The sequence below is a fragment of the Thermothelomyces thermophilus genome, chromosome 3, assembly GCF_000226095.1.
Source record: "Thermothelomyces thermophilus ATCC 42464 chromosome 3, complete sequence".
Lineage (NCBI taxonomy): Eukaryota > Fungi > Ascomycota > Sordariomycetes > Sordariales > Chaetomiaceae > Thermothelomyces > Thermothelomyces thermophilus.
The window spans coordinates 2,948,091-2,970,908 of NC_016474.1; the positions used below are offsets into that span (position 1 = coordinate 2,948,091).

Sequence of the window (22,818 nt, forward strand, 5' to 3'; positions counted from 1 at the left end):
CAAATGCATGTGTAATCAATACAAGTCGCCAACCCATGGCATCGCAGCAATATGGACTATCAGACAAGAGAATGCCCCCGTTTTATTTTCCCCAAACCCCTTGCTCTCCAAAAACAGAAGAACGGGACAAAGAAAAAAAATGAAAGAAAGAAACAAAGGAAAAGAAAGGGGAGAAGCACAGTTCAGCCCATTCGACGAGTAATGCCCAACCAAGCCCCAAGTTCCAATTCAAACCCGAGCCTGTCAGCGCACCTCGCTTACAAAAGATGGAGCGCCAGGAATATCCGTGGCCAGCATGCTACAGGATACGTATGCTCTCTTTCCCTCCCACAGGTTTCCTCGATACGTCCCTGGCGACCGGCTAGACGTGCACTTGGCATCCGGTAAGCCAGGCTCGTTACTCCCTACCCCATTGCAGCCCAACACGGGGTGACGTGCCAAGCCCGGGGCCGTCGCCAAGCCTCCTCTGCATGTCTGGTCAAGCTGCCGCACAACGGACGAGGGTAAAAGCGTCCTCCCCGACTCCCAACTCCAGCCCACAACCACCCCCAACTGGGGTTAAAACCATCACAGGTCGCCGCTGCCAGGTCCCTAAATGATGCCTCCCGGTGGGTCATAGCCCACACCGGTGCTCCTGGCCCCACCCGCGGCAGCACCTGAACCTCCGCCAAGCCCGGCACTCCCGGGCCCATCGCCGGCAGCGCTTTCTGCAGGTGCGTTGTTGGTCTTGCGCAGCATAAACATGGGCTTTTTGCCCTCCTTGTCCAGCTGCTTGAATAGGATGAGGGGCTTCTCGTCAAGCGCCAGACAGCGCTCCTGGTCGCCGTAGACAATGTACAGCGCGTACTGGTCCCAGGGTGCGTTGATCTGGTACTTCTTGAGCGCCGCTGGGAGCACCTTGTAGCACGGGTCATCCATGCTGACACGGAACGACTTGAAGATCTCGACAGAGGCGTTGTTCGCCGCGCCGGGAGTTTCCGGGGCTGGTGTTTGCATCCTGCGGGGCGCCGTGTTCTTGGATTGGTTGTAGTGATCGTCCTGGCCGAAGGTGGAGCGGGATGAGGGCGTTGTCTGGTCGGCGGAGCGGTAGGACCGCGCGCCGAGTGTCGTGCCCGTGAGCATCCCAGTGGGCGGGGAGGTGGGGCTCGGCATATTGGGGGAAGGGTAGGATGGTGACGAGGAGCTTCCGCCGGTGCCGTTCATGGCGGCTAGATGCGCCGACGAGTGGACGGCTCGTTCGGCGGCGCTGGAAGGGTCGAGCGTCTGTTCGACTATCGAGCGGTCGTGGGTTGTCTGGAGGTGGGTCGGGGATGTGGCTTTTGGTGTCGTTCCGAGCATGATCTTCTTGGTCGAGTATTGGCGTTTCACCCCCGCGCCCGACTGACCCGCGGTGGATTGTGCGGGTGCGGGGGGCGAGAGAGAGTTCTCGTAGGCCGGGCCGTTATTGCTGACGTTGGGCAGAGGCTGCTGGGCATCTTTCACCATCCGTACTGCTGGCAGCACGTCTTCTCGCAACCTCCTGTAATCCTCCATCAACCTGCGAATGTCTTGCTCAACCAATGCTATCCTCTCATCCCGGAGACGCAGCTGTTCCACCAGCTGCTTGATGTCCTTCAGAGTAGCGTAAGACGATTGTGCTTGCGTCTCGGCAGCTGCAGTCCCCTGCGTTAACCTATGCAACGCCCGGGCAGCCTTCAGAGCATGACTTACTCAGCGGCATATAATGGTCGGGCTCGATGGGCACGTCTTGGGCCTTCTTGACATCGTACACCGACTTGAGGATTGTCAGTCGGTGCCCAACGCTGTTGATCCCCATCGCCTTGAGGTCCTCGTGTTGCAGGGCAACGAGGGCCTCGCCGACGATTTCATTCTCTTAAACGAGGCATGTCAGCGGCATCAATCGATCGTAGCCTGACCGTTTGTACTCACCGATAAAGATGTCTGAGTATTGTTGTAAGCCTATGCTGGCGATAAAGTCTGCACATTCTTCGGCGGTCCACTCGGATATGATAGTCTCGGGGAGTCTGTCGGCACTCGAACGGTAGCCGTACGTAGTGGGCGTATGCTCGGCTGATTGCGGGTCGGAATCGATGGGAGAGGTCTCGACGTCCGTAGCGATCGGGGAGCTGCCGTGAATGTCTCTCTCGTACTCGTCGTCGGCATCCGACTCCGCATACGCCGTCCCCGAGTCAAAGTTCATGGCTGGAAAGATCGGGGCTCTTCACGGCCTAGGCTTGCGGCAAGTGCCAGGCTTGGGGTAATTGATGTCGCTTCGGAAGACGCCAGGCGGGGGTGCAAGTGAGCGGCAACCCCGAAGGAGATCGTCCGTTGGGCGTGCGGGGTCAAGCGAAGGGAGCGTGTCAAGCTGGGGAGGCAAGAGCAAGTGTTTTACGTCGGCTGGAAAGAGCGACGATTTGGATTCTGCTCGGCGGCTGCAGGTCGTGGCCGATTGGGTGTCGGAGGGGAGGAGCGGTTAGCAATGGGGTTACCGGGAAGCTTCGGTCCCTCGATGCGGCAGCGATGGCAGGTCCTCAGTGCACGAGAGAGGCTTCGGGAAAGGCTTCGAGCTCCCAAAACTGCGAGCAAAAGGCAAAACAGCGGCAGCAAAGTGAGGCCTGGTGGAATTGCTCGGGTGGTCTCGATGCGGGCGGAGGTTGTTGACTGCGGTGCTTGGTTAGGTTCAACTAGCCGCTCGCTTGGCCGCCTGGAAGTGGTTCCTTGCCGAACTTGTCCTAGCGTCAAATTTGCCCTCGCGCCCCTGCCTTCTGCCACACCCCTGTTGGCCTTAGCTCGAGGCTTGGCCAGGATCCCTTTTTCTCAAGGGCAGGAACTGATTCAACTGATGTCACGCCCCCGAGATTCCAAGCCTTCTTTTGATACTTTGTACCGCGCACCGAATAAAGGTGCACCGTATATACACTATGCAGTATATGGTACATACATATGGGCAGGTGTCTTACCTAGGAACTGTACGGAGTACTGCGTGCAAGTAGTAAACCGTAGGTGCTTTCCTTGGAAACCGTGACGGTTACCCAGTACTAGCACACCTGACAAATGATTTTCGCAAGGGTCGTGCAGACATGCTTGATGCCAGGTACGCCCAACCTATCCACATACCCCAACCGACTTACAAGTGCACTAGTTTGCTGCAGACAATGCGATTAAACGGTCCAGAGTACTCCGTAGATAGGGTCGGTTCCTGCGTCTCGTGACATCAAACTGCGCGTGCGCTTGGTCTAATCCCATTCCGAGTCCGACATCAACGCACAAAGACCATGGTTTGATTTTGGTAGGTTGCTGCATGCTTTCAGATATCCCTTTCCCCCGCTCCCCCCCTTCTTCCGCCGAGCTCAGAAGCTTGTTATACGATCAGTCACCGCGCTGCGATTCTTTCTTACAGAACCCCGCCGAATAATCCAGGATCGACGTTGCAGCGCCTGCCAGCTTCGTGCATACACCGGCCGTTGTCAAACAGATCCAGCAGGTTTCGATCTGCATCTACGTATAGAGTAGTATTTCAACTGGCTGCCCCAATTGTGCCCGTTGCAGTCGTGGTTGGCAGATTCGTCTCAACTCAATCCCTTATCACAGCGGACCAAACCCCGTGTCACCCGGCGAACCAATGACATCGGCAAAGGGCTCCTTCCCGCATTTGAAGAGATTATTCCATTTTTTTCCTTTTCTTCCCTTTTTTTTTTCCTTTTTTCCTTTTTTTCTTTCTTATTTCCCTTCGAACAGTCGCTCGCCACAGGTCGCGCCAGAGACACGCGACCCCTGCTGTTCCGCGTCCCAGGCCAGGCCCTCGAACAAGGTCCGAGTTAAAACCGCCGGGTTCTGGGCCGTCCAGACAACCCCCGGCCTGGTCACCCCGCGTTTCACTTTCGCGGCCGGGCCGGTCTCTCTTCCATCGAGCCAGCACGGGGATGTGTCCGCCCTGCCCGTGGACCTATCAGCGGCTGCCATCCAGTCTCCGAGTCGAAGTCTCGATCGAGAGGGGGGAACATTCTGGAGTTGTTCCTTGACCAATGCTACGCTGCAGTGTGGTTGAAACAGTAGGAGAGAGCTTGCAAGCTTCCAAACGCCGAGTGCAAGGAGATACCGAACCAGGGACAGCCAATTTGGTGTAAGTCATTGGTTCTAGAATAAAGATCGCCCCAGTCCAGATTTTTGAGGAGGTAGAACTCGAGGTCCCGCTTCGGGAGAGTGGGCGAAAGATGAATATTTATGCTCGGCACAGAAATATGGGGGCACGATCGGAAGTGACTCTAGTGCCTAAACACAGAGTCACGAGTGTCATGGTCCTTGAGCAACCTTCGTCATATGGTGGTGGTGGATGAGGAACTAGGTGCAAGGATTCCGCACATCGGAAACATTCAATGTTTACGACGTACGCGTAATAGATTCGATCTCGATAACGACCGTCTGCTAATGGGGGTGCTATGCGCGTTTGACAAGATGGTATCACTCTTTTCATCAATTACACGTCCCACTCCACTATGCCTTCCAAAAGACTATACGGAGTATCATAACCTCATGCCGCGCTTAAAATGGCTGTCGTAAATAGAAACACAGTTCGCCAAGGCTCCTCCTGCCCCCTTTCCCCTCTCCCCTCCGCGCGCGCGCGAAAGAAGAGGAAGGCACCAGCTCCCTGCCCCCTCCAGGACACTGATTGATTCCGAAACGAGAGTCCTCCGCTTCCCCTAGATTGGCCGCTACCAATGCGAGCTGCTCTTCTTCTGCACCCTCTTCCTCTCCTCCTCCGACTTCCTCCTCCCCGACGGCCTGAGACCCTGACCATGGCCCTGGCTCTGCAACTGGTGCAGCCCGTCAGCGGCTCCCTTCCACAGCGCATTCAGCGTGCTGGAGTGAAACGGTCCCTGCTGCTGCGGCTTCTGCCCTCCGTGGCCCCCTCCCCCAACGAGGGACGGAGGCGGCGGGCACGAGTACGGCCCCGCGCTGACCGGCCTCGGGGGTAGGGCGGGCGGCGCTCCGCACCCCCAGGGGCTGAGTTGCTGCTGGGGCGACCCGCCCGGGGCAGCGGCCGTGTGAACCGGCGGGGGGCCCGGCGAAGGAGGCACCGGCTGGGCGGCGGTCCGTGGTGGGTGGGAGGGGCGGCCGGAAGGGAGCTCCTGGCCCTCGACGCCGTACAATTTGCGCAGGCGTTCCGTCTCCTTGGCGACCTCGGCCTCGCGACGGCGGCGCTCCTTCTCCTCCTCCTCCAGCATCTTCTTGATGCGCTTCTGCTCGGCGCGCTCAGCCTTTTCGCGCTCGGCTTTTTCGCGCTCGCGTTGCTCGCGCTGCTCACGCTCGACCATGGCCTGCAGGCGGCGTGTCTCGGCGTCGATCGTGGCGGGTGGCGGGGGGGTGTTCGTCTTCGGTGCTGCTGCAGGTACAGTGGAGGTGGCGTTTTGAGGAGGAGGGACATTGGCGAGTGCTCCGGACATGGCCGCTGGGGTTGCCACAGCTGCGCTGGCGGCGGGGCGTGAGTTCTTCCTCTTGGCTCCGTTGAGAACTGGAGTTCCACCACCCCGGACGTTGAAGAGGTTGGGCTTGGGGACCAGCCAGAAGTCTTTGATGACCTCGGAAGCTAGCAGCAGGACTAGTTCGAGCCCCTTACGGTCCTCCAGCTCGACCCGGTGAAGGTTGGGCTGATAGAGGGTCAAGACGCTCTCGCGGGAGGCCTTGAACAGCGCGACGGTGATATCGGGCTCCTTGTTTTTGCGTGCGCCAACCCTCTTCCCCGTCATGTAGCACGTCATATCCTTGCTGAGCAGGCCGTCCTTCTTCCACCGAAACATGATACGCGAGATCAAGTCGGCAGCTGCAGGCGAGCTGTTCTGCTGTTCGCGGTCCAACTCGCTGGCCGTCGGGGTGCGAAATGACCTCTCGGGGAGCTCGAACTCCCACGTGTCGCTCTTCCCCCATGAGCCGGGGACCAGCTTGACCGTTACCGACTGGTCGGGATTGTAAAGCAGAACAGTGAAGCTGTCTGGGACAACCGCCACGGCTGGGGCTGAGGGTGCACCGGCCTGAGCTTGGGCGCGGATCTCGGCGGCCGAAAGGGTGGGTTGGGACCATTCGGGCTCGACCACGACCTCCCCGTAGACCACGCCGGTGTTGTACGGATCGCATATTGCAATGCCGTACTTATTCTGAGCAGCGGGCAGTGAGGGGTCCGCCCGCCGGATCAAATACTCGGGTGTCGGCTCGGATCCGTTCTGTGTGAAATACAGTATGCTTGAGTGAGGGTTATCGGAGGACTGCTTGAGCCGGAAAGCTGGCAGGTTTTCGTCGAGCATCTTGCTTGTTCAAGGGCCCGCCTGTTCACCTGCCCACGGCTCACGTGTTCAAGGAATCGGCGTCCCTTTCTGTGCGGCCGAGATGCCCGATTCCACAGCCCAGCGAAAAAAAAAGGAAAAGAAGGGTAGTCGCGGCTTTGTTCGTTTGAACGGGGAAAGGTACTACAAGTCGATGCCTGCCAGGCTTTGTCTTGCTCCACCCTCGGTCCCGAAGTACAAGGCAACCACAATAAAGAGGATATATTCCTGGTTTTTCAGGGATAACGTTAGACTGCTGACGAAGCCTGGGTGGGTTCAGGCGCTGCATCCATGTGCTCATTCATCCTTCTCCGGAGGGGTGACATCTTTGGCACGAGGCTGAGCTCAGTCAGGCACGGGATGCGCCTTGTTCGCCGCAGCTGCAGGCCGTTTACCCAGCCGGCCCCGCCATCTCGCACAGTTTTGGGAATTAGAACGACGATTGCAAGGAGCCCCACCAAAGCCCCTTGTCGCTCACGTCACCCTTCGGCTCATCAGCCACAACCGGGTGGAACCGCCCAGAAGATCGCTGGTTAGCGAATCCGAGTTACACAGTTACTTCACAGTATGGAATATTCGCGTTAACATGCGAGCTCCGGACACTTGACCATGCCTTGAGAGCCACGAATGAGTGCTTTCCCCCCTTTATCTACTGTGCATTCCAAAATGGCTTCCAGCTAGCGCAGCCAAATGGTCGCCCACTGAGAGTGACCTTGAGAAGTCTCTTCCAAGTTCAACTTGTCGCGGCGGGCCTTGAGCTCGTCAGCGTGCCAACTTCCCCCACAAGGACTTGCTTTACAGGAAGCGCCCCTCGAGGCTGGCGGGCCAAATCATTAATTAAATAAAGGTCACCGACAGGGACACTAGAATGATCAGCCCGCGTGTGATAACCTCGCCAGCAGGAAAACTAGGCTTAGCATGTTCTTCGTAGCCCACGGGTCTTGTTCTGTTGCCCCGCGCTGGATGGATAACAAACTCTTATAAGCGGACGACAGCCATTTTGGCGGTGCTGCGCGCCGCAAAGCCGCCGCTGTAATCCGTAGTCCACCTTTTCCTTGGCCGTGTAGCGCTGCGCCTTAAGGGGTTTCCCCGTCACCCCCGCGTTGCTGATTAGGCCGTCGAGAAAAAAAACGGCAAAGGCCGCGTCCCGTTGATGAACCTCTGCAGCAGGGCTTTGGCGAGCTCACATATTATACACCCCGTCCACAGCACTTTGGGTGCAACAAGGGGCGATTGCCCGCTGGCAAGCAAGCCCTCCCCCTTTTCTCATGATCAACTCGGACGTGATTGCTGCTCCCTTGACCAAGGCAGGCCAAGACGAGACCTAGCAAACAGCTTGCATTGCTCACCAGGAAGGTTCTAAAACCTCGTCGAACGAGTGAATACTGGGTATGAATGATGTGACCTCACCCGATTGGAGGCAAGTTCCCGAGCACCAATCGACTGAACAAACGATACTTCCTGTAAGTACCGATGTGCGAAGAACGAAGTTCCAATTTGGTCCGTTCCTTCCCCTTTTTGGCAGAGAGCTCGCGTTTCAGGTCATGAAGGGGCAAGGGTTAGGGTCGTCATTGAAGCCAAGTCCCATTTGGATTTCTGTCAGTGCGTTACTGCCAGGTTGCCCCACCACGTGACCGCACAGAAATTCGAAAACCTATCGCGGCACAAATTTACTGGACTTCCTTCCCACGATCTCGGACAAGCAAGTTAGCCACGAGTGCCGGACCACGTTGCCCATCATGTCTCTCGTGTCGGGCGAGAAGGTACGTTGACATCCAGCATCGCTAGCTTCGTTAGCTTGCCGTTGCCTGTGAATTCCTGCTGCTGGGCCGCTCTTCTGGTTGCGACGCCGACAAACGACCATGACCCAACCCCGACCGATAGTCGACCCCTCGAGCATATACGATGTTGACAAATTAAAAGCTGCATGCGTCCACCGTCTGGAATCGAGCAGCAGAACGTGAGAGCGCAAGCGCTGTACGCGGTCAAGATGGAACGCCTTCGTCCTAATCAGCAGACTCTGCTATGAGGTTGCAGTGTTTCAGGCAGTCCAATCGCTTCGAGGCGACTCTTTCCTCTCCTGGGCTGGATTTCAGTTAACATCCGAGGGCCGAAGAGCGTCTCGGTTTCTCAACCGCTTCTGAAGCGCCCATGTTCCAACGACAACCGAGGAGGCCCAGGGCAGCAGCAGGAACCTTCGCAGCTCATTTGCATGGATGTAACAGGGCATAGCGGGACATTTGCTAACAAAGCTTCAGAGCAACTTCAACCACATTCTGCGTCTGCTCAACACCAACGTTGACGGCAAGCAGAAGGTCGTCTACTCCTTGACGTGAGTCTCGCGACCCTTTGAACTTTGTTGGTGGCTTGGTTCTAACTCTCCAATCTAGTAAGATCAAGGGTGTTGGTCGCCGCTACTGTATGTATCCCCGCCAAACGACGCAACGCACCATATCCTTAGCCGATCGCTCGTTCCACGCCGCTTGCAGTTTGAGGAGGATGCACCATGCTGACTTTTTGGTGAACAGCCAACCTTGTCTGCAAGAAGGCCGATGTCGACCTGAAGAAGCGTGCCGGTGAGCTCACCTCCGAGGAGCTTGAGCGCCTGGTCACTATTATTCAGAATCCCACTGCCTACAAGATCCCCACGGTACGTTTTCTGGCAGTCATTGGCATGCACGTGACCCAAATGCTGACAACCCGGCAACAGTGGTTCCTCAACAGGCAGCGCGATATCGTCGACGGCAAGGACTCGCAGATCCTCGCCAACAATGTCGACTCGAAACTCCGTGAGGATCTTGAGCGCCTGAAGAAGATCCGTGCTCACCGCGGTCTCCGTCACTACTGGGGTCTGCGCGTGCGTGGTCAGCACACCAAGACCACCGGTCGCCGCGGCCGGACCGTCGGTGTGTCCAAGAAGAAGGGTGGTTAAGTGGTTTTCTCTCGGCGTGCGGCACTCTTTGGCATTGCTGTGCTTGGCTTTCTGGCGGTGTTATCCCAAGGCTAAGGGGTGGTCATGGACGGGACGGGTTGATTTTTATTACCTTGCGAATGTCTCTGCAATTCGTCGGGGAACTCGCAGGATTGCAAAAGGGAACCACCATGATTCACAGCATGACAATACAGGCGCGGATATGAAAAGTAATGAGTTGTGCCAACTGAGATGTGCCCACGACAGCTGATGGATCCTGATGCCTCATTTCTACTCTTTTGTAAGATTCCAAACTCCCTTGTAAAACAAACCGAGTGAACCAAGAAAAGGGGTATCTGGTTCGAAGTTGTTTAATCTTCATGAGTGACGGCCATGTCCAGAACCTCCACTCTACCCTGCCCTTTTGTTTCGCCGCCGACAAAGTCCGACAGACCCTTAAACGCGCCGGGTTCCACGAACCCAACGATTTCCCACTCAAAACCCATGACGTCCTGGCTTTCAACCTGCTCAATGAAACTAAGGATCCGGTCCTTGACCGTTCCAGGTGCCTTCTGCTCCCCATCCCCTCCCCCATCCGTACCTGCCGGCGCCTTGGGCGCCTTGATGGCCTGCTTCAGCACGTTGGTCGGGCAGGTGACGCGTAGCCGCATGCGCGCCCGCGCAACGGGGATCGGCTGGTGCGCAATCAACGCCTTCATCGCTTCGAGCGCCTGCGACTTGGCGCTCTTGTTGGTCGTCACGCCCGTCCAGGTCGGCTTGGGAGCCGCGGCGGAGGGAGTGGGTCGTGGTCTGCCTTCGCCTGGTTCGCCTGTAACGGGGGCGTTGCCGGTTGTGGTGCTCGGGGTATTGCTGTTGCTGTTCTTGTTGCTGCTATTCTCTTGTTGTTGTTGTTGTTGTTGTTGTTGTTGTTGTTGTTGTTGCTGCTGCTGCTGTTGCTGATGAGCCATGGAGCTGAGCATGTCGAGCGCCTTCTCGATCATCCCTGGGGTGTAGACGCGCTTGGTGCGCGGGTCGACCAGCTTGCTGGCGACGATGGAGACGACTTCGTTGTGCACGCGCTCGAGCTGGGCAGTTCGCTCCTTCTCGCCGACCTGCAGTTCCCCCTTGCGCAAGATCTCGAGGATGATGTCGTCCACTGACTTGTCCTTGCCGAAGGCTTTGGCGAGCTCGGCCGAGGGCGCAGTCTGGCCCTTGGAAACGTTCAGAAAGACCGACGGGATCTGCAGAACGTTGTCCAGGTCCGTCTCGATGCCGGAGCGCCATTCGAGAACCTTGTTCTTGTAGCAGGCTATCTCGAAGCGCTTCTTGCCCTTTTTTAGCCGGACCAGCGAGACGTTGGTGAGCTTAATCTGATTTGAGGGTTGCTGGATCACCATGGTGACGGTTGTGGAAGGTGGTTTATCGAGGGAGTCGGAATCGTTGGATCGAGTGCACACACACACACACACACACACACACACACACACACACACACACAGCTTCGCAGGAGCGCAACAGCTGCTGTGGTGACGGCCGAGGACTTAAGTCGATGTGTTTGTTCAGATGGGGGTTGGAATGCACAAGTTGCTCTGGTTGTTTTGGTGCTTATCTTGGATGTTTGTACTCGTCTTCCAAGGTCATTGAACTTCTTTTTTTCTTATCAATCAAGTACCCCGCCAAACTGGTGCGGGCCAGGGCCAGTCACAGTCTGGATACTTGATGATTAAGAGTGACTCAAGCGGGGACCCCTCTTGCGGGGGAGGGTTTAACGGGGGTTTGCATTTGGTGAGTGGAAAGTTTCGTAGGTATGTAATCCGTACACCGTATGTACGGATTACATACAGGTACGTACACAATAGGTATGTACTGTACATACATACGGATCACTGTCGCCCACTAATCGTTGCCAGTGATTGCGTCCATCTTCTCTTTCAGAAACATATACGGACTGTGATCACTCAGACAAGAACACAAGGAGCCCGAAAACTAGCCACTGTCCATCCGGTTGAAGAGTGGGTGTCGGGAGCGGCGATCTGCCGCTAATCATCCGATGACGCAGTCGGCAGCGCAAGGCGATGGAAGGCGCGGCTGCTAGTTAAGCAAGATGAAGTGTCTCTACCGCTATTGGCTGGAGCTGAGGAGGTCAACAGAATATTCATTGATTGATCACGGAATCGCCCTTAAAGATAACTATCATTTTAATGTAAACTAGTCCCCACTGCTTTGGCACTCGTGACCAGTCTGCAAGGTACCCGGACAACAGGGCGTGGCGCAACCAATGCCTGCCTGGGATTATGCCTTGCTGAACACGCTGCCCAGTGTGGTAGGTGCTGCTTCTAGTGCTGTTTCAAGTCAACACCCCGAGCTCCCGCCTCTTCCCTTCCTCCTCTGCTTTCCTCCTCTGTCCGCATCATTAAGCCCAATAGATTCCATCACCATCACTACCTCATCATCTCCAGGCATTTCACAAGACGGAATTGTCTGAACTACGTCCGCGATGAGGATCGCAGCCTCCACAGTGCTGCTCGGCGCGGCCTCTGCCGCCTCGTTCCAGCAGCAGGCCCAGCATGTGCTCTCGGACGGCTTTGGGAAGGCCCAGGAGGCCATGAAGCCCCTCTCGGACGCTCTCGCTGATGCTGCTGGTCGCCCTATCGAGAATTTCGAGGAGGCTTTCTCCGGCATGACCGCCGAGGCAAAGGCTCTCTGGGAGGAGATCAAGCTGCTCGTTCCCGACAGCGCCTTCAAGAATCCTTCGTGGTTCAGCAAGCCCAAGCCTCACCGCCGCCGCGATGACTGGGACCATGTCGTCAAGGGCGCCGATGTCCAGAAGATCTGGGTGCAGGATGCCAACGGCGAGAGCCACCGCCAAGTTGGCGGCCGCATTGAGGACTACAACCTTCGCGTCAAGACGGTCGACCCGTCCAAGCTTGGCGTCGATTCGGTCAAGCAGTTCAGCGGCTACCTTGATGATGAGGCCAACGACAAGCACCTCTTCTACTGTAAGTTCCACCGCTTTACACTCCGTGGGCCCCCTCGTACTGACCGGACGTCTAGGGTTCTTCGAGTCGCGCAATGACCCCAAGAACGACCCGGTCGTCCTCTGGCTCAACGGCGGCCCAGGCTGCTCGTCCCTTACCGGCCTCTTTCTCGAGCTCGGTCCTTCCTCGATCGACAAGAACCTGAAGGTCGTTAACAACGAGTTCAGCTGGAACAACAACGCCAGCGTCATCTTCCTCGACCAGCCCGTCAATGTCGGCTATTCCTATTCCGGCTCCTCCGTGAGCAATACCATTGCTGCTGGCAAGGATGTCTACGCTCTCTTGACTCTCTTCTTCCATCAATTCCCCGAGTACGCGAAGCAGGACTTCCACATCGCTGGCGAGTCCTATGCTGGCCACTACATTCCCGTTTTCGCGTCCGAGATTCTGTCTCACAAGAACCGCAACATCAACCTCAAGTCCATCCTGATTGGTAACGGCCTGACCGACGGGCTCACCCAGTACGAGTACTACCGGCCTATGGCTTGCGGAGAGGGTGGCTATCCCGCTGTCCTCAGCGAGTCTGAGTGCCGGAGCATGGACAACGCCCTGCCGCGGTGCCAGTCGCTCATCCGGAACTGCTACGACAGCGGCAGCGTCTGGAGCTGTGTCCCGGCCTCCATCTACTGCAACAACGCCCTGATTGGCCCTTACCAGCGCACCGGTCAGAATGTCTACGATATCCGCGGCAAGTGCGAGGACAGCAGCAACCTTTGCTACAGCGCACTCGGTTATATCAGCGACTATCTCAACCAGCAGTCCGTCATGGATGCCCTCGGTGTCGAGGTCTCGAGCTATGAGAGCTGCAATTTCGACATCAACCGCAACTTCCTGTTCCAGGGCGATTGGATGCAGCCGTTCCATCGCCTGGTGCCGAACATTCTCAAGGAGATCCCCGTCCTCATCTATGCCGGTGATGCCGACTACATTTGCAACTGGCTTGGCAACCGAGCTTGGACTGAGAAGCTCGAGTGGCCCGGCCAGAAGGCTTTCAACCAGGCCAAGGTCCATGATCTGAAGTTGGCTGGTGCTGATGAGGAGTACGGCAAGGTGAAGGCCTCGGGCAATTTCACCTTCATGCAGATCTACCAGGCCGGTCACATGGTCCCCATGGACCAGCCTGAGAATTCGCTCGATTTCCTGAACAGGTGGCTGAGCGGCGAATGGTTTGCCAAGTAGCCAGCCGACGGGAGTTGTGAATCCGTCGTCTGTACGTGAGGCGTGACGCGTATTGAACGGCTACTCGTACATGCTGTTGGCGGGTGGCTTTGATCGGTATTACTTTCCTGGAACTCGAACCTGCGATGGATGATTAGACGGGCACGGAAGCGTTTAGATATGCTAGGAGTTTCCTTAGCGGATACACCCCGATCCCACCCAGATTAGGTGGTTAGTGGCTTGTCTGTGAACCATGCAGTCCCTCGTTTCGCTCTCTATCAGTGATATACCGGCGCTCGAGACAACCGGAGGTTTTGACTTGGTCAACCGCGGGAGGGGGGCTGCTTTACTCTTGTGACTGCATCTGTGGATGGCGTCAATGGTTGTATATCGAACCTGAATCTTGCGCTGCGGTGGATATCGCGTTCTGATGTGGTTAACTGTTCTCGGGGGTCACATCGAAGGTTCGAGACCGTGGGTGAGGACGCGCTGAGCAGATTTCACAAAGTTCGAAAATGATTTGCCGCTACGGGCAGCAGGCATCCTTGGGCATCTTATCTTTATACAATCGCTGGATCCCTTTAGATATACACACATTTTGCCTTCCTCTGTGCCCAGATCCTATTGTCCGAGACATGCCAACTACCGCATAACAAGACCAATAACCAAGATTACACAGAACTCTACCGGTCCTTTCAAACCTTTCCCTTTCCATCCGTTCCCTTTTCTCCCCTCGCCCGGTCGCTGATGAGTAAGTGATATATATGGAAATGAACACCAGAGAAAGATGACGGGCGCTTGCTTCCGCAAGAGTCCGTGATTGGGTATACCGCCGCCGAGTCCATCAATGCTCCTCCCTTTAAGCCAGAACCAACCCCCCCAAGAAAACACACACGCGCCATCTTCCCGACCGCCCTATCCACTGGCATCTATCCTGCCAGTCCTTCCTGTCGTTAACATCCCAACCCTAAAAAGTTCGATATCGACAAGCAATCGCCGGCTGCAGGATATGCACAGCGAGCCTATACAGGTGATATAATAACAAACAAAAGAGTATAAAGGGGGGGAGGAACGAGAAGTGGTGAAGCTGCACCCCTCTACTGGGGAATAGAGTCAGACGCCCCAGTCTGAGTGGATAATTTCTTCCTCCGCCTGAACGACCTCCCCTCGGTTGCTGCTGAGAGACCCAACAGACGACCAATTTTCCTTCCGCACACGGGAGCTTCCACCTCATACTCCTCTTTCTCTCTCTCCCACTCCCCACTCAACTGGACAAAACAGTCCCGGCTCCGCTACTGGCGAGTGGATTCGGTCCCGTGAATCAGTCGCCGGGGGGGGGAGAGTTGGCATCTGACCGGCGTGGCCCCAGACTCGAGGAGGGGGAGTGGTACGCTTGGTGCGGCACTGTCCCCGTCCGTTGTGCGGGCCTTCCTTTGTCCGCACAGCTACTCGACCGAGCCTTGGGGGGTAGGTCGTCGTCGTCATTGCCGTCATTGTCCTCGTCGTTGTCATCTCAGCGTCGTCGTCGTGTTGTTGTTGTTGTTGCAGCTATTGTTCCTGCTCTCCACCCGACGCCGGCTCCTTCAGACCAGAAGGAGCGGGGAGAGGTAGGCCCAGGTTCGCAGAGAGCAGCGGCTTCCACGCTCTATCCGGCGGTATCGGCTGCCTGCATTGGCGGGCTCGAACTCTTGTGTTTCCTAAAGAGGTTTTGCAACCCGTTGATCCGGAAACGGCTCGGCTTCTTCTTGAGCTGTCTGGCGCCCGGATCTGCAGGCTCAGCCCCGCCATGGTCGTTCTTTTTTGCGCTGCCGCCGTTCAAGTACTGGTTATGTTGCTGGTGGCCGTTCCGGGGCGCGTCGTTCTCCTCATCCAGCAGGAGCGGAGGAGGCTGGTAGTTCTCCAGCTTGAAGTCCGTGTGGCTCCCCGTGGTGGTGGCCGAGTTAGGAACCGTACTTGTCGACTCGTCGGGCGCCACCACGCTGGGGATAGGCACGCTGGTGCTGTAGCTGAGAGGCCGCTCGAAGGAGTCACAGCTCACAATGCTGGTGCCCTTGGTGCTCGGCGAAAGCGGCATCCTGCCCGTCGTTGCGCTCGTCGCTTGCGAGGCCCAATCGCCGCTATTGGGCGCCGAACCCCAATCTGTCGTTTCGCTGCACCTCTGTCGCGTATGGCCATGGCGAGGGCTGGCGGCGCCATTCATGCGGGCATCTTCGCCGTGGCTGGGTTCGTTGGCAGACGGGAAGCTGGTCACGATGCCGTTCACGATCCGGCCGTCGGTCGGCCGCTTAGGGTGCGAGTTCGGCCTGTGGAAGTCCGCTTGCTGGGAAACGGCCGGATCCGGCGTCTGAGGCTCGACAACCTTTGGCACGCTGCCGATGGCCCCTCTAGCGGGGTTCACTTCCGTCGCTGGTTCGGGCGAGCTTGTGAACTTGATCGACCTGATCGAGAGCTCACTGTCGTGATCCCGGAGAACCGGCCGGGCGGGCGACTGGCGTTTCTGTTCGTCAAGCAAACACTTGTCAAACAACTCCTTGTTCACGTGAAGCTCGTCGACGCAGTACTGCATGGCAGGGAGGATATCGGCAACGCCTTGGAAGAGCGGGAGGGCGAACAAGTTCATAAACTTGAGCTGCGCGGTCGTCAGGGATAACGTGTCTTGCTTGGGCTCCGACATGAGCGAGGTCTTGATCTCTAGCTCGCTCTCCATGCTGGCCTGGCGCGAGAACTCCTCGGATAGGATGCGCATCCATTGGAGGGCTGCATCGTGTCGTCGCGTCTGGTTACACACGGGAAGTGAGAATCGCGCTCGCAGGAAAAAAAAAAAAAAGAAAAGAAAAGAAAAAGGGGCGGACTCCGGGCACCATCTACTCACCACGTTGCTGATATCCGCGCATTTGATGAGAAGGGCGCATGTTAGTGCCCTTTGCTCGTTCTTCACGCTCTCTTCCCAGTCCTCGGTGCTGTTATTGGCGTGTAGTTTCGCCTGGAGATCACCCAGCTTCTGCATGTAGTCAAAGTGCAATCCCATATCGGTGGCGAGGATCGAGCTGATCATGAGGTGGCGCATCTTGCTGTCGCCAAAGGCAGAGGGCCAGTATCTCCGCAGAATCTGCGAATAGGCCGCGCAGTGAAACGATTCGAGGACGGACCGATCGTTGTACAACTGGGCGAGCGGCGCATTCAGCGTGACCAGAAAGCCGTTGTTGACTCCGGGGTGTCCGACATCATGGCCAATGGCGGTAATAAGGAGAGTCAGAGCCTCGAACGGCCGGAGGAGCTGTGCAACCGGCGATTTGGGGCAGGCCTGAGAAAGCAGCGAACCGTCGGGCGAGCGGTAAGACGGCAGAGAGCCGATGCTGACGAGAAAGTGGAACGTCGCCTGCAGGACGTCGACCACGTGGCGGAAGTTGTGATAGGGGACGAAGGTGTTGTACGCGGCCCGGCAGGCGAGCAGGAAGTGGTGCAGCTGATCTGGAACGAGACGGTCAGCGGGCTGGCTGCGAGGGAGAAGAGAAAATTGAGGGTTGTCGATCAACTTTGTGTGAGTAGAGAGAGAGAGAGAGAGAGAACATACCTGTTGGTATCCGCCATGGCTCCAGCTCGGGCATGGACAAGGCGTGCTCGAACATGACCGAGGCGGCCACGAGGAGCTCGTCCTCTGTAAAATCGTGGGCGCAGAAATGCCACTGGCCCACCGCCGACGTGACTTGGGCCTGCTTCTCGGCGGTGATGGACAGCTTGATGCTATGGGTCACCTCGTCGGCTTCGCTTCCTATGCGACAAATGCGGCCCATGAGCTTGGACACCATGGCTTCCCGCAGGTACGAGAAGGGCTTCTCCTCGCAGATGCCGACCCACGAGCGCTTGCGGCCCCGGCGGAGCTCCACCAGCGCCTTTTGGTCACGGGCAGCATCCAGTTGGGCGCGGTAGGCATGGACTTCAAGGTTGCTGACACACCTGGGGTTCATCGGGCTCGTCATGACATCCGCGGCGCCCACCTCGAGACACTTCTTCCACATCCTCCTGTTGGCCGCCCTCCGCTCGTCTGCCGAAAGCTGGTGGCTGCTGTCGGCCACGGCTCGCCCCGTCGGCTCGCCCGTCCCATCGCGGCCGTCAGAACGGTCACAGTAAGGGGGCGCGATTATGGGTACCGTGACCACGAGCTTGGACACGTTCCGCACATAGGACTCCGATACGATCCTTCGTAGTAATGCCAGACCGTACAGCTCCTCGCCGCCTTGATTCCCGGAGTCGGCAATCCGAGACGACGGCGAGGGGGATCTCGAGCGGTCTCGTCGGGCCATCTCATCTTGGTAGGGGGTATCTAGGATGAACAGCGTCGGTTTGAGCGCTGCCATTGAGGGCTCTTGGAGGCTCAGCCATTGGTCCAGGCAAGCGGCGCCGGTGCTACACAAATGAACTGTGACCCGGTGGTCAGCACGTCCGTCCAACAGGCGCCGCCGAAAGCTTTAATGCGATTGGGTAAGCGAGAGAGCAAAGCGTGCATTCGTACCTTCGTCAAAGGCGTCCAGGAGAAGCCTGACATTTTCCGCCATGTGCGCCGATTCCCCTCGAATGGCATCCCCATCGCTATTCCACCGGTTCGCTCTGACGCTCCGGTCCCGCGACACGGACCGGTCGACGTATATGACGTGGCATTGGACATTTGCCATGGTGGCCTCGACAAGCGACCAGTCTTGCGACCAGGTACGCTTCCGCCACGGGGGTTGAGGGTTTCGGGGAAGCCAGACACGGCCTGGATACGATAGCCTGGCTTGCAAACGTATCCGTAACCACTGTCAGCAAGTATCAAGTCAAAGAAGGAGGGGGGAGGCGGGCGGTTGCTTCGGTGGCGGAGGTGGCAGGTCGGCTCCAATCGCGTTTCGGCGGAGGATAGGTCGGGAATAACTACGATATTGCTTTTACTTTTTGTGCGACGGCGACGGCGGCGGCGATGGGTATGACGTTAATAGTGTCTGGGCTGAGCCCACGCAGGCGGCTGTCTTGCGCGCACTGCGTCGATCGTCTTATTCTCGGCACAATTCGAGGTCGGGTGGCGGGGAGTCGCAAGAAAAGAAGGCGGACGGTCTGCCTGCGCGAAGTTAGGGTGGCGGCGCATATAGGGCTGTAGTCGACAGTGGAGAAGAAGGGCGTGCGTGGGCGTGCGACGATCGGCCAAAGAAGAAACCAAGTGCCGGGGCCGTCGGTCGGTGCACTGTGGACGGAAGACTCTGGGAAAAAGAACGCCGGCTCGGCCCCATTCATCAAATGCGACCGAGCGACGGACACGCAGACAAGGAACGGCCTCACTGGGGAAATGTGGGTTTGGCAAGGACCAAGAAGGTGGAGACGAGGGATGAAAAGGGTGGGGGAAGTTTTGGAATCGTGGAAGGGGACGGGACTCGGGTTATGAAGACGAACTTTTGAGATACAGACCCAATCTGGAGAGCAGGTACCTCTTTGGACGAAAGTTTATGTGAACTGCCGTTGTTGGTGCCTCGGTTCCTGTTTGGTGTCAGCGCTAGAGCGGGTGTGCTGCGGGAAGGGCTCAGTGTCCGAGACGGTGCGAGGAAGGAAGGAAAAGAGTGTGAGAACAATGAAACGAACCATCAAGGGTTAATCGGGTCAGGAAGCTCGTGCCTCGAGAGAAACGGCCTAGGCAGATCTACGGACTCGCCTGCTATCAGCGCACTTGAGCCCATGTGGCGAATCCCACTATCTTCGGCGCCCGGGGGAGTGAATGGGTAAGAGCTAACCAGGTTACGATTGGAACCCTTTTTTTGTTCTTTTTTTTTTTTTTTTTTTTTTTTGATGAGAATGGGTAACGGGGGCAAGGTTTTCCCTTGCAAGTTGGTCTGCACGCACCCACACCCGGACACAAGCACACTCACTGGCACCCTCGCACTGGCAAAACGGCACAGTACGGAGTAGAGTGGCACGCAACAAACAAGCACACACGCGCGCGCGCACTCTCACACACAGTTACGCACAAAAAAGCCAGGACCAGCAGCTCCCAGAGTGGGTTGAACGAGATGGATGGGTGGAGCGCCATGAAATGGAAGGGAGCATCGAAGGGCACTGTATCGGGGGAAGCGCGGAAGGTGTGGGTGCGCAACCCCTCCCTCCCAGTGGCGGGAGCAAATCAGAGCGCCCGCGCAAAGTGGAGATTCCTGCAGGCGGGAAAGGTTCAATTCAGGGAGTGACCTGGGCGGACTCTGACTGGTGCGCCAGGCGGGCCCCAGCCTTCTGGCTTTCTTCTCGAAGACCCGTCGAACACGCTAGTTACTGCAGACCAAAACAACCCTCGACTCACCCATGTCCAGGGCAGACCGTCCCGCAGCGCAAGGAATGCGGGCAACCACAGCCAACACAGTGCCGAGTGCGCAGCGAGCCAATCAAAAACTCTCCTCGAGCACTGCAGCACGCAATAACCTTCCTAGGAATGGAGTAGTTCCTTTTCGGCCTACTAGTATGCAGTGAGTATGTAGTGCAACTACTAGTACCTACAACATGCCAAGCGCATCTCCGTCGCTTGGGCCTCTTGGGCCTCGCTGTTCTGGAGGTCGTCCTCGACTATCGCTTCTAGCAGCAGCAGCAGCAGCAGCAGCAGCAACAGCAGCAACAAAAGGAGCTGACGATCGGACAAAGATAGCAAGGTGGGGCGAATCTTATTCGAGAGAGGGGCTTCGGATGAAATGGGCCCCGTCGGTCGGTCGGCTCTCTCTCCCATGTAACGTACTGCAAGGGTAGACTTGGGCCCCAGATCGTAATTCTCAACCCGCTCGACTCGCGACCAGGAACAGTGACGGTTCAGCGACGGCTTGGCGAAATGGTTTCAGATGCGGTGTCGGCTGCACTGTATAATGTACGCCTGTGTGTACGGATTACACTATAACTACTGTGAATGTACAAGTACAACCTGTATAGCGCAAAAATTACTATATAGTAAGACGAGATGGGTTAGATGCATTTGCTGTGTAAACTGCCAGCATCAATTGCCGGTAACAAATAACAAACATATCGATAGGGTGGGAACGAAAACCAACCCCAGCACACTTCACTGTCCGTCTCTTTTCCATGCCCGAAATGAGTGCCAAACGAGCCAAAAAAAAAAAAAAAAAAAAAAAAAAATTGTCCAACCTCCTGAGTGGCCATACTCTATAGGCTGCTGCTCGATGCTGCTGGGAAATTCTTGCGAACCATGCCCATGCTCATGACCATGCCTGTGCCTCTGCCCGTGCCCGAGCCTGTGCGCCTGGAACACAAACGACAAACGTAGATCGATACCAGCAGTAGTGTCCTCCGCATCGAATGGATTAGCTGTAAGCACATACAGTAACAGTATGTACATGCACAACGGCCGGGCTAACCAGCGGCTCGGTCTATACCAAAGAACGCAGTAGTGCGTGTACTATACTGTACATACCAACCCGACTACGCTACACTAGGCCTAGCTAAGGTGCTTTATGTTATCGTAAGCTCTCCGTCCCGCGTTTCGGTCATTCTCCCGACTCCAGTTGGCTACCCGACGAAGCCTGCATCCGAGTGTGGAGTGCGCAATAAAGTGCGCCGCGATCGATCGACCGGGCTCATCGGCCGGACAATGCTGTGAGCAACGGCCAATGACGCTGTTTGAAATGAAACAACAGGCCGGGCCCTGGAGATCGAGAAGGGACGCATCCATCTGTGGCTTGGTTCACCCCACACACCTTCCCGACACGGGGCTTCTTCTTTCCATTCTAGTAACGGAGGGGAGGGGGGTTTCTTAAAACCCAGGCAAGGCGAGGCAGGCGGCAGGAGAAGCAAGAGATCAGGCGAATGAGATTCGGCATTCGCGCCAGGAGCCCACTGAATGGCGCAAGCTGAGGATGTGATTCCTGAGAAACATGGTCAAAAGCCAACAAGTTGCCGGCCTGTCCCTCATAATGGCAAGTCCAGCCAACGTTCAGTACAAGTACATACATACAGATTACCCGTTTCAATCATAGCAGTTGCTGTTTGAAGTACGTCCGTATATATGAGAGCGCTCCGTACGGTGCTCAAGGGCTTCCCAATTCAACACTGGCAAAATCATGGAAGTCGGAGATGAACCGCGCCTGTGGCCACTTCGTACTCGGCGAGAAAGGTAAGGAAGGCGAGGGCGGATTCCATCGCATCCCACACAACCGCAGCCTCGCGCGCCCTGTGATAGCTCTTGCCTCTTTTTAGCCGTGCCCCTTCCTGTCGCTGCACCCCGTTTTCTTGTGCCTGCCCTTCCCGCCCGCACCAATGACGCTGCCTTGTGCTACACACACACACCACACCTACCCACCCACCCACACACACACACACACCATAAAAAAGTCCAGAACACAACGAACCAAGGGTCTCTCGCTCGGTTGCAAAGCGGCTCAAATCAGGGCCAATCTACGCCCCGGGGAAGAAGGGGGGGGGAAGGCTTATCATGCGACGGCCCTCCCTCATAAGCTGATCATAGGGGCACAGCTCGCACTTGGGAATGCGACGGGGTCGAGCTTTCGGGGCTCAAACCCCGATCGATGTAGGGAATAATACTAGTATATAGGTCCTAGACGTCTCAACACGGCACTGATCATCATCATCATCATCTCATCATCATCCCGGGCTACCAACCGCGGGCGACGCGGGTTCCTTAATCCCCGTCAACCAAAGCCCCCGTTGCCGAACATCGTTCTCTGATGCTTCTCGGTTCGGTTGTCCCCCCTTGCTATGCTTTTTGTCCGCGTCCACGTCGTTGACGACCGAGTCGGATATGGACGTCTTTGAGAGCTTTCACCGGTCTCGCTCTCTCTCTCTCTCTCTCGGCAGCATCTCTCTGCGAGGTTGAATGGGTACGAAAGAAGTCACTAAGGAACGTCTTGTAAGCGCATACATACACGGACAACATAGTGTATGTACAAGCCACCTTCTTCTCAGGTATGTATAAACATCTGTGTGTATGTATTCTCACCAGGCTGTCCAGAAGGTGATATGTGCGCAGCTAGCCCCAGAATGCCGGCCCCCTTCTCCCCCCCCCCCCCCCCCCGGCGGAAACACTGTCGCCCGTCTGGTCACTATCACACACCTGGTTGCAGAGCTGGAACCGTCCCTGCCCGTTGATGATCATTTATGCATTCTCTGAAATCACGCACGTGCCTCGTCGTTTCAATAACCTCCGCGACCGGGGGGCGAGGGAGGTAGGGCGGGAGTTACGGAAGTGAGGGCTAAAAAGTTCAGTTCAACAAAAGACACCATGAAAGCCTAGGCTGTTTCACACAGCGTCTCTTGGCCGAGGCCCCGAGGGACCTACCTCGCCCACCAACCGCCCAAGGAGATGGCTCACTTGTAGTGATGGGCCTCTCTCTGCTCTAGTAAAAAGGTCTGAGTCGCATCTCAT

The 22,818-nt window shown here is 56.8% G+C and overlaps 6 protein-coding genes across 6 annotated transcripts; 2 read left to right on the forward strand and 4 right to left on the reverse strand.

The window, feature by feature from the left end:
* Window positions 1-489: 489 nt before the first annotated feature.
* MYCTH_2304698 (uncharacterized protein) lies at window positions 490-2,339 on the reverse strand. Its single transcript, XM_003663117.1, has 3 exons — window positions 1,930-2,339; window positions 1,711-1,872; window positions 490-1,652 (listed from the first exon to the last, which is right to left on the reverse strand). Exons 1-3 carry the CDS (start codon window positions 2,198-2,200, stop codon window positions 592-594), a joined length of 1,494 nt encoding a protein of 497 aa, XP_003663165.1. The 5' UTR covers window positions 2,201-2,339; the 3' UTR covers window positions 490-591.
* A 2,254-nt stretch (window positions 2,340-4,593) lies between these two features.
* Window positions 4,594-6,432, reverse strand: MYCTH_2304699 (uncharacterized protein). The gene has a single exon (XM_003663118.1). The coding sequence runs from the start codon at window positions 6,297-6,299 to the stop codon at window positions 4,713-4,715; it is 1,587 nt and encodes a 528-aa protein (XP_003663166.1). The 5' UTR covers window positions 6,300-6,432; the 3' UTR covers window positions 4,594-4,712.
* A 2,594-nt stretch (window positions 6,433-9,026) lies between these two features.
* MYCTH_2304703 (uncharacterized protein) lies at window positions 9,027-10,933 on the reverse strand. The gene has a single exon (XM_003663119.1). It carries the CDS (start codon window positions 10,623-10,625, stop codon window positions 9,600-9,602), a length of 1,026 nt encoding a protein of 341 aa, XP_003663167.1. The 5' UTR covers window positions 10,626-10,933; the 3' UTR covers window positions 9,027-9,599.
* A 697-nt stretch (window positions 10,934-11,630) lies between these two features.
* MYCTH_2304704 (extracellular carboxypeptidase) lies at window positions 11,631-13,698 on the forward strand. The gene is made up of 2 exons (XM_003663120.1): window positions 11,631-12,227; window positions 12,283-13,698. The coding sequence occupies exons 1-2, from the start codon at window positions 11,726-11,728 to the stop codon at window positions 13,443-13,445; spliced, it is 1,665 nt and encodes a 554-aa protein (XP_003663168.1). The 5' UTR covers window positions 11,631-11,725; the 3' UTR covers window positions 13,446-13,698.
* Window positions 13,699-14,863: 1,165 nt separating this feature from the next.
* MYCTH_2304708 (uncharacterized protein) lies at window positions 14,864-18,214 on the reverse strand. The gene is made up of 4 exons (XM_003663121.1): window positions 17,938-18,214; window positions 16,999-17,844; window positions 16,297-16,895; window positions 14,864-16,200 (listed from the first exon to the last, which is right to left on the reverse strand). The coding sequence occupies exons 1-4, from the start codon at window positions 18,095-18,097 to the stop codon at window positions 15,070-15,072; spliced, it is 2,736 nt and encodes a 911-aa protein (XP_003663169.1). The 5' UTR covers window positions 18,098-18,214; the 3' UTR covers window positions 14,864-15,069.
* Window positions 18,215-19,456: 1,242 nt separating this feature from the next.
* Window positions 19,457-20,076, forward strand: MYCTH_2126943 (uncharacterized protein; the record flags this gene model as incomplete). The annotated part of the gene is made up of 2 exons (XM_003663122.1): window positions 19,457-19,609; window positions 20,011-20,076. 2 exons carry the CDS (start codon window positions 19,457-19,459, stop codon window positions 20,074-20,076), a joined length of 219 nt encoding a protein of 72 aa, XP_003663170.1.
* Between the last annotated feature and the right edge of the window lie 2,742 nt (window positions 20,077-22,818).

Coding starts and splice junctions, on each gene's coding strand:
- MYCTH_2304698 (XM_003663117.1), bottom strand. CDS start 2,200: ATGAACTTTGACTCGGGGACGGCGTATGCGGAGTCGGATGCCGACGAC. Junction 1,873..1,929: donor ATACTCAGACATCTTTATCG/GTGAGTACAAAC, acceptor GCCTCGTTTAAG/AGAATGAAATCGTCGGCGAG. Junction 1,653..1,710: donor CGACCATTATATGCCGCTGA/GTAAGTCATGCT, acceptor AGGGGACTGCAG/CTGCCGAGACGCAAGCACAA.
- MYCTH_2304699 (XM_003663118.1), bottom strand. CDS start 6,299: ATGCTCGACGAAAACCTGCCAGCTTTCCGGCTCAAGCAGTCCTCCGAT.
- MYCTH_2304703 (XM_003663119.1), bottom strand. CDS start 10,625: ATGGTGATCCAGCAACCCTCAAATCAGATTAAGCTCACCAACGTCTCG.
- MYCTH_2304704 (XM_003663120.1), top strand. CDS start 11,726: ATGAGGATCGCAGCCTCCACAGTGCTGCTCGGCGCGGCCTCTGCCGCC. Junction 12,228..12,282: donor CGACAAGCACCTCTTCTACT/GTAAGTTCCACC, acceptor CCGGACGTCTAG/GGTTCTTCGAGTCGCGCAAT.
- MYCTH_2304708 (XM_003663121.1), bottom strand. CDS start 18,097: ATGGCAAATGTCCAATGCCACGTCATATACGTCGACCGGTCCGTGTCG. Junction 17,845..17,937: donor CCTGGACGCCTTTGACGAAG/GTACGAATGCAC, acceptor ACCGGGTCACAG/TTCATTTGTGTAGCACCGGC. Junction 16,201..16,296: donor GCGCGGATATCAGCAACGTG/GTGAGTAGATGG, acceptor GTGTGTAACCAG/ACGCGACGACACGATGCAGC.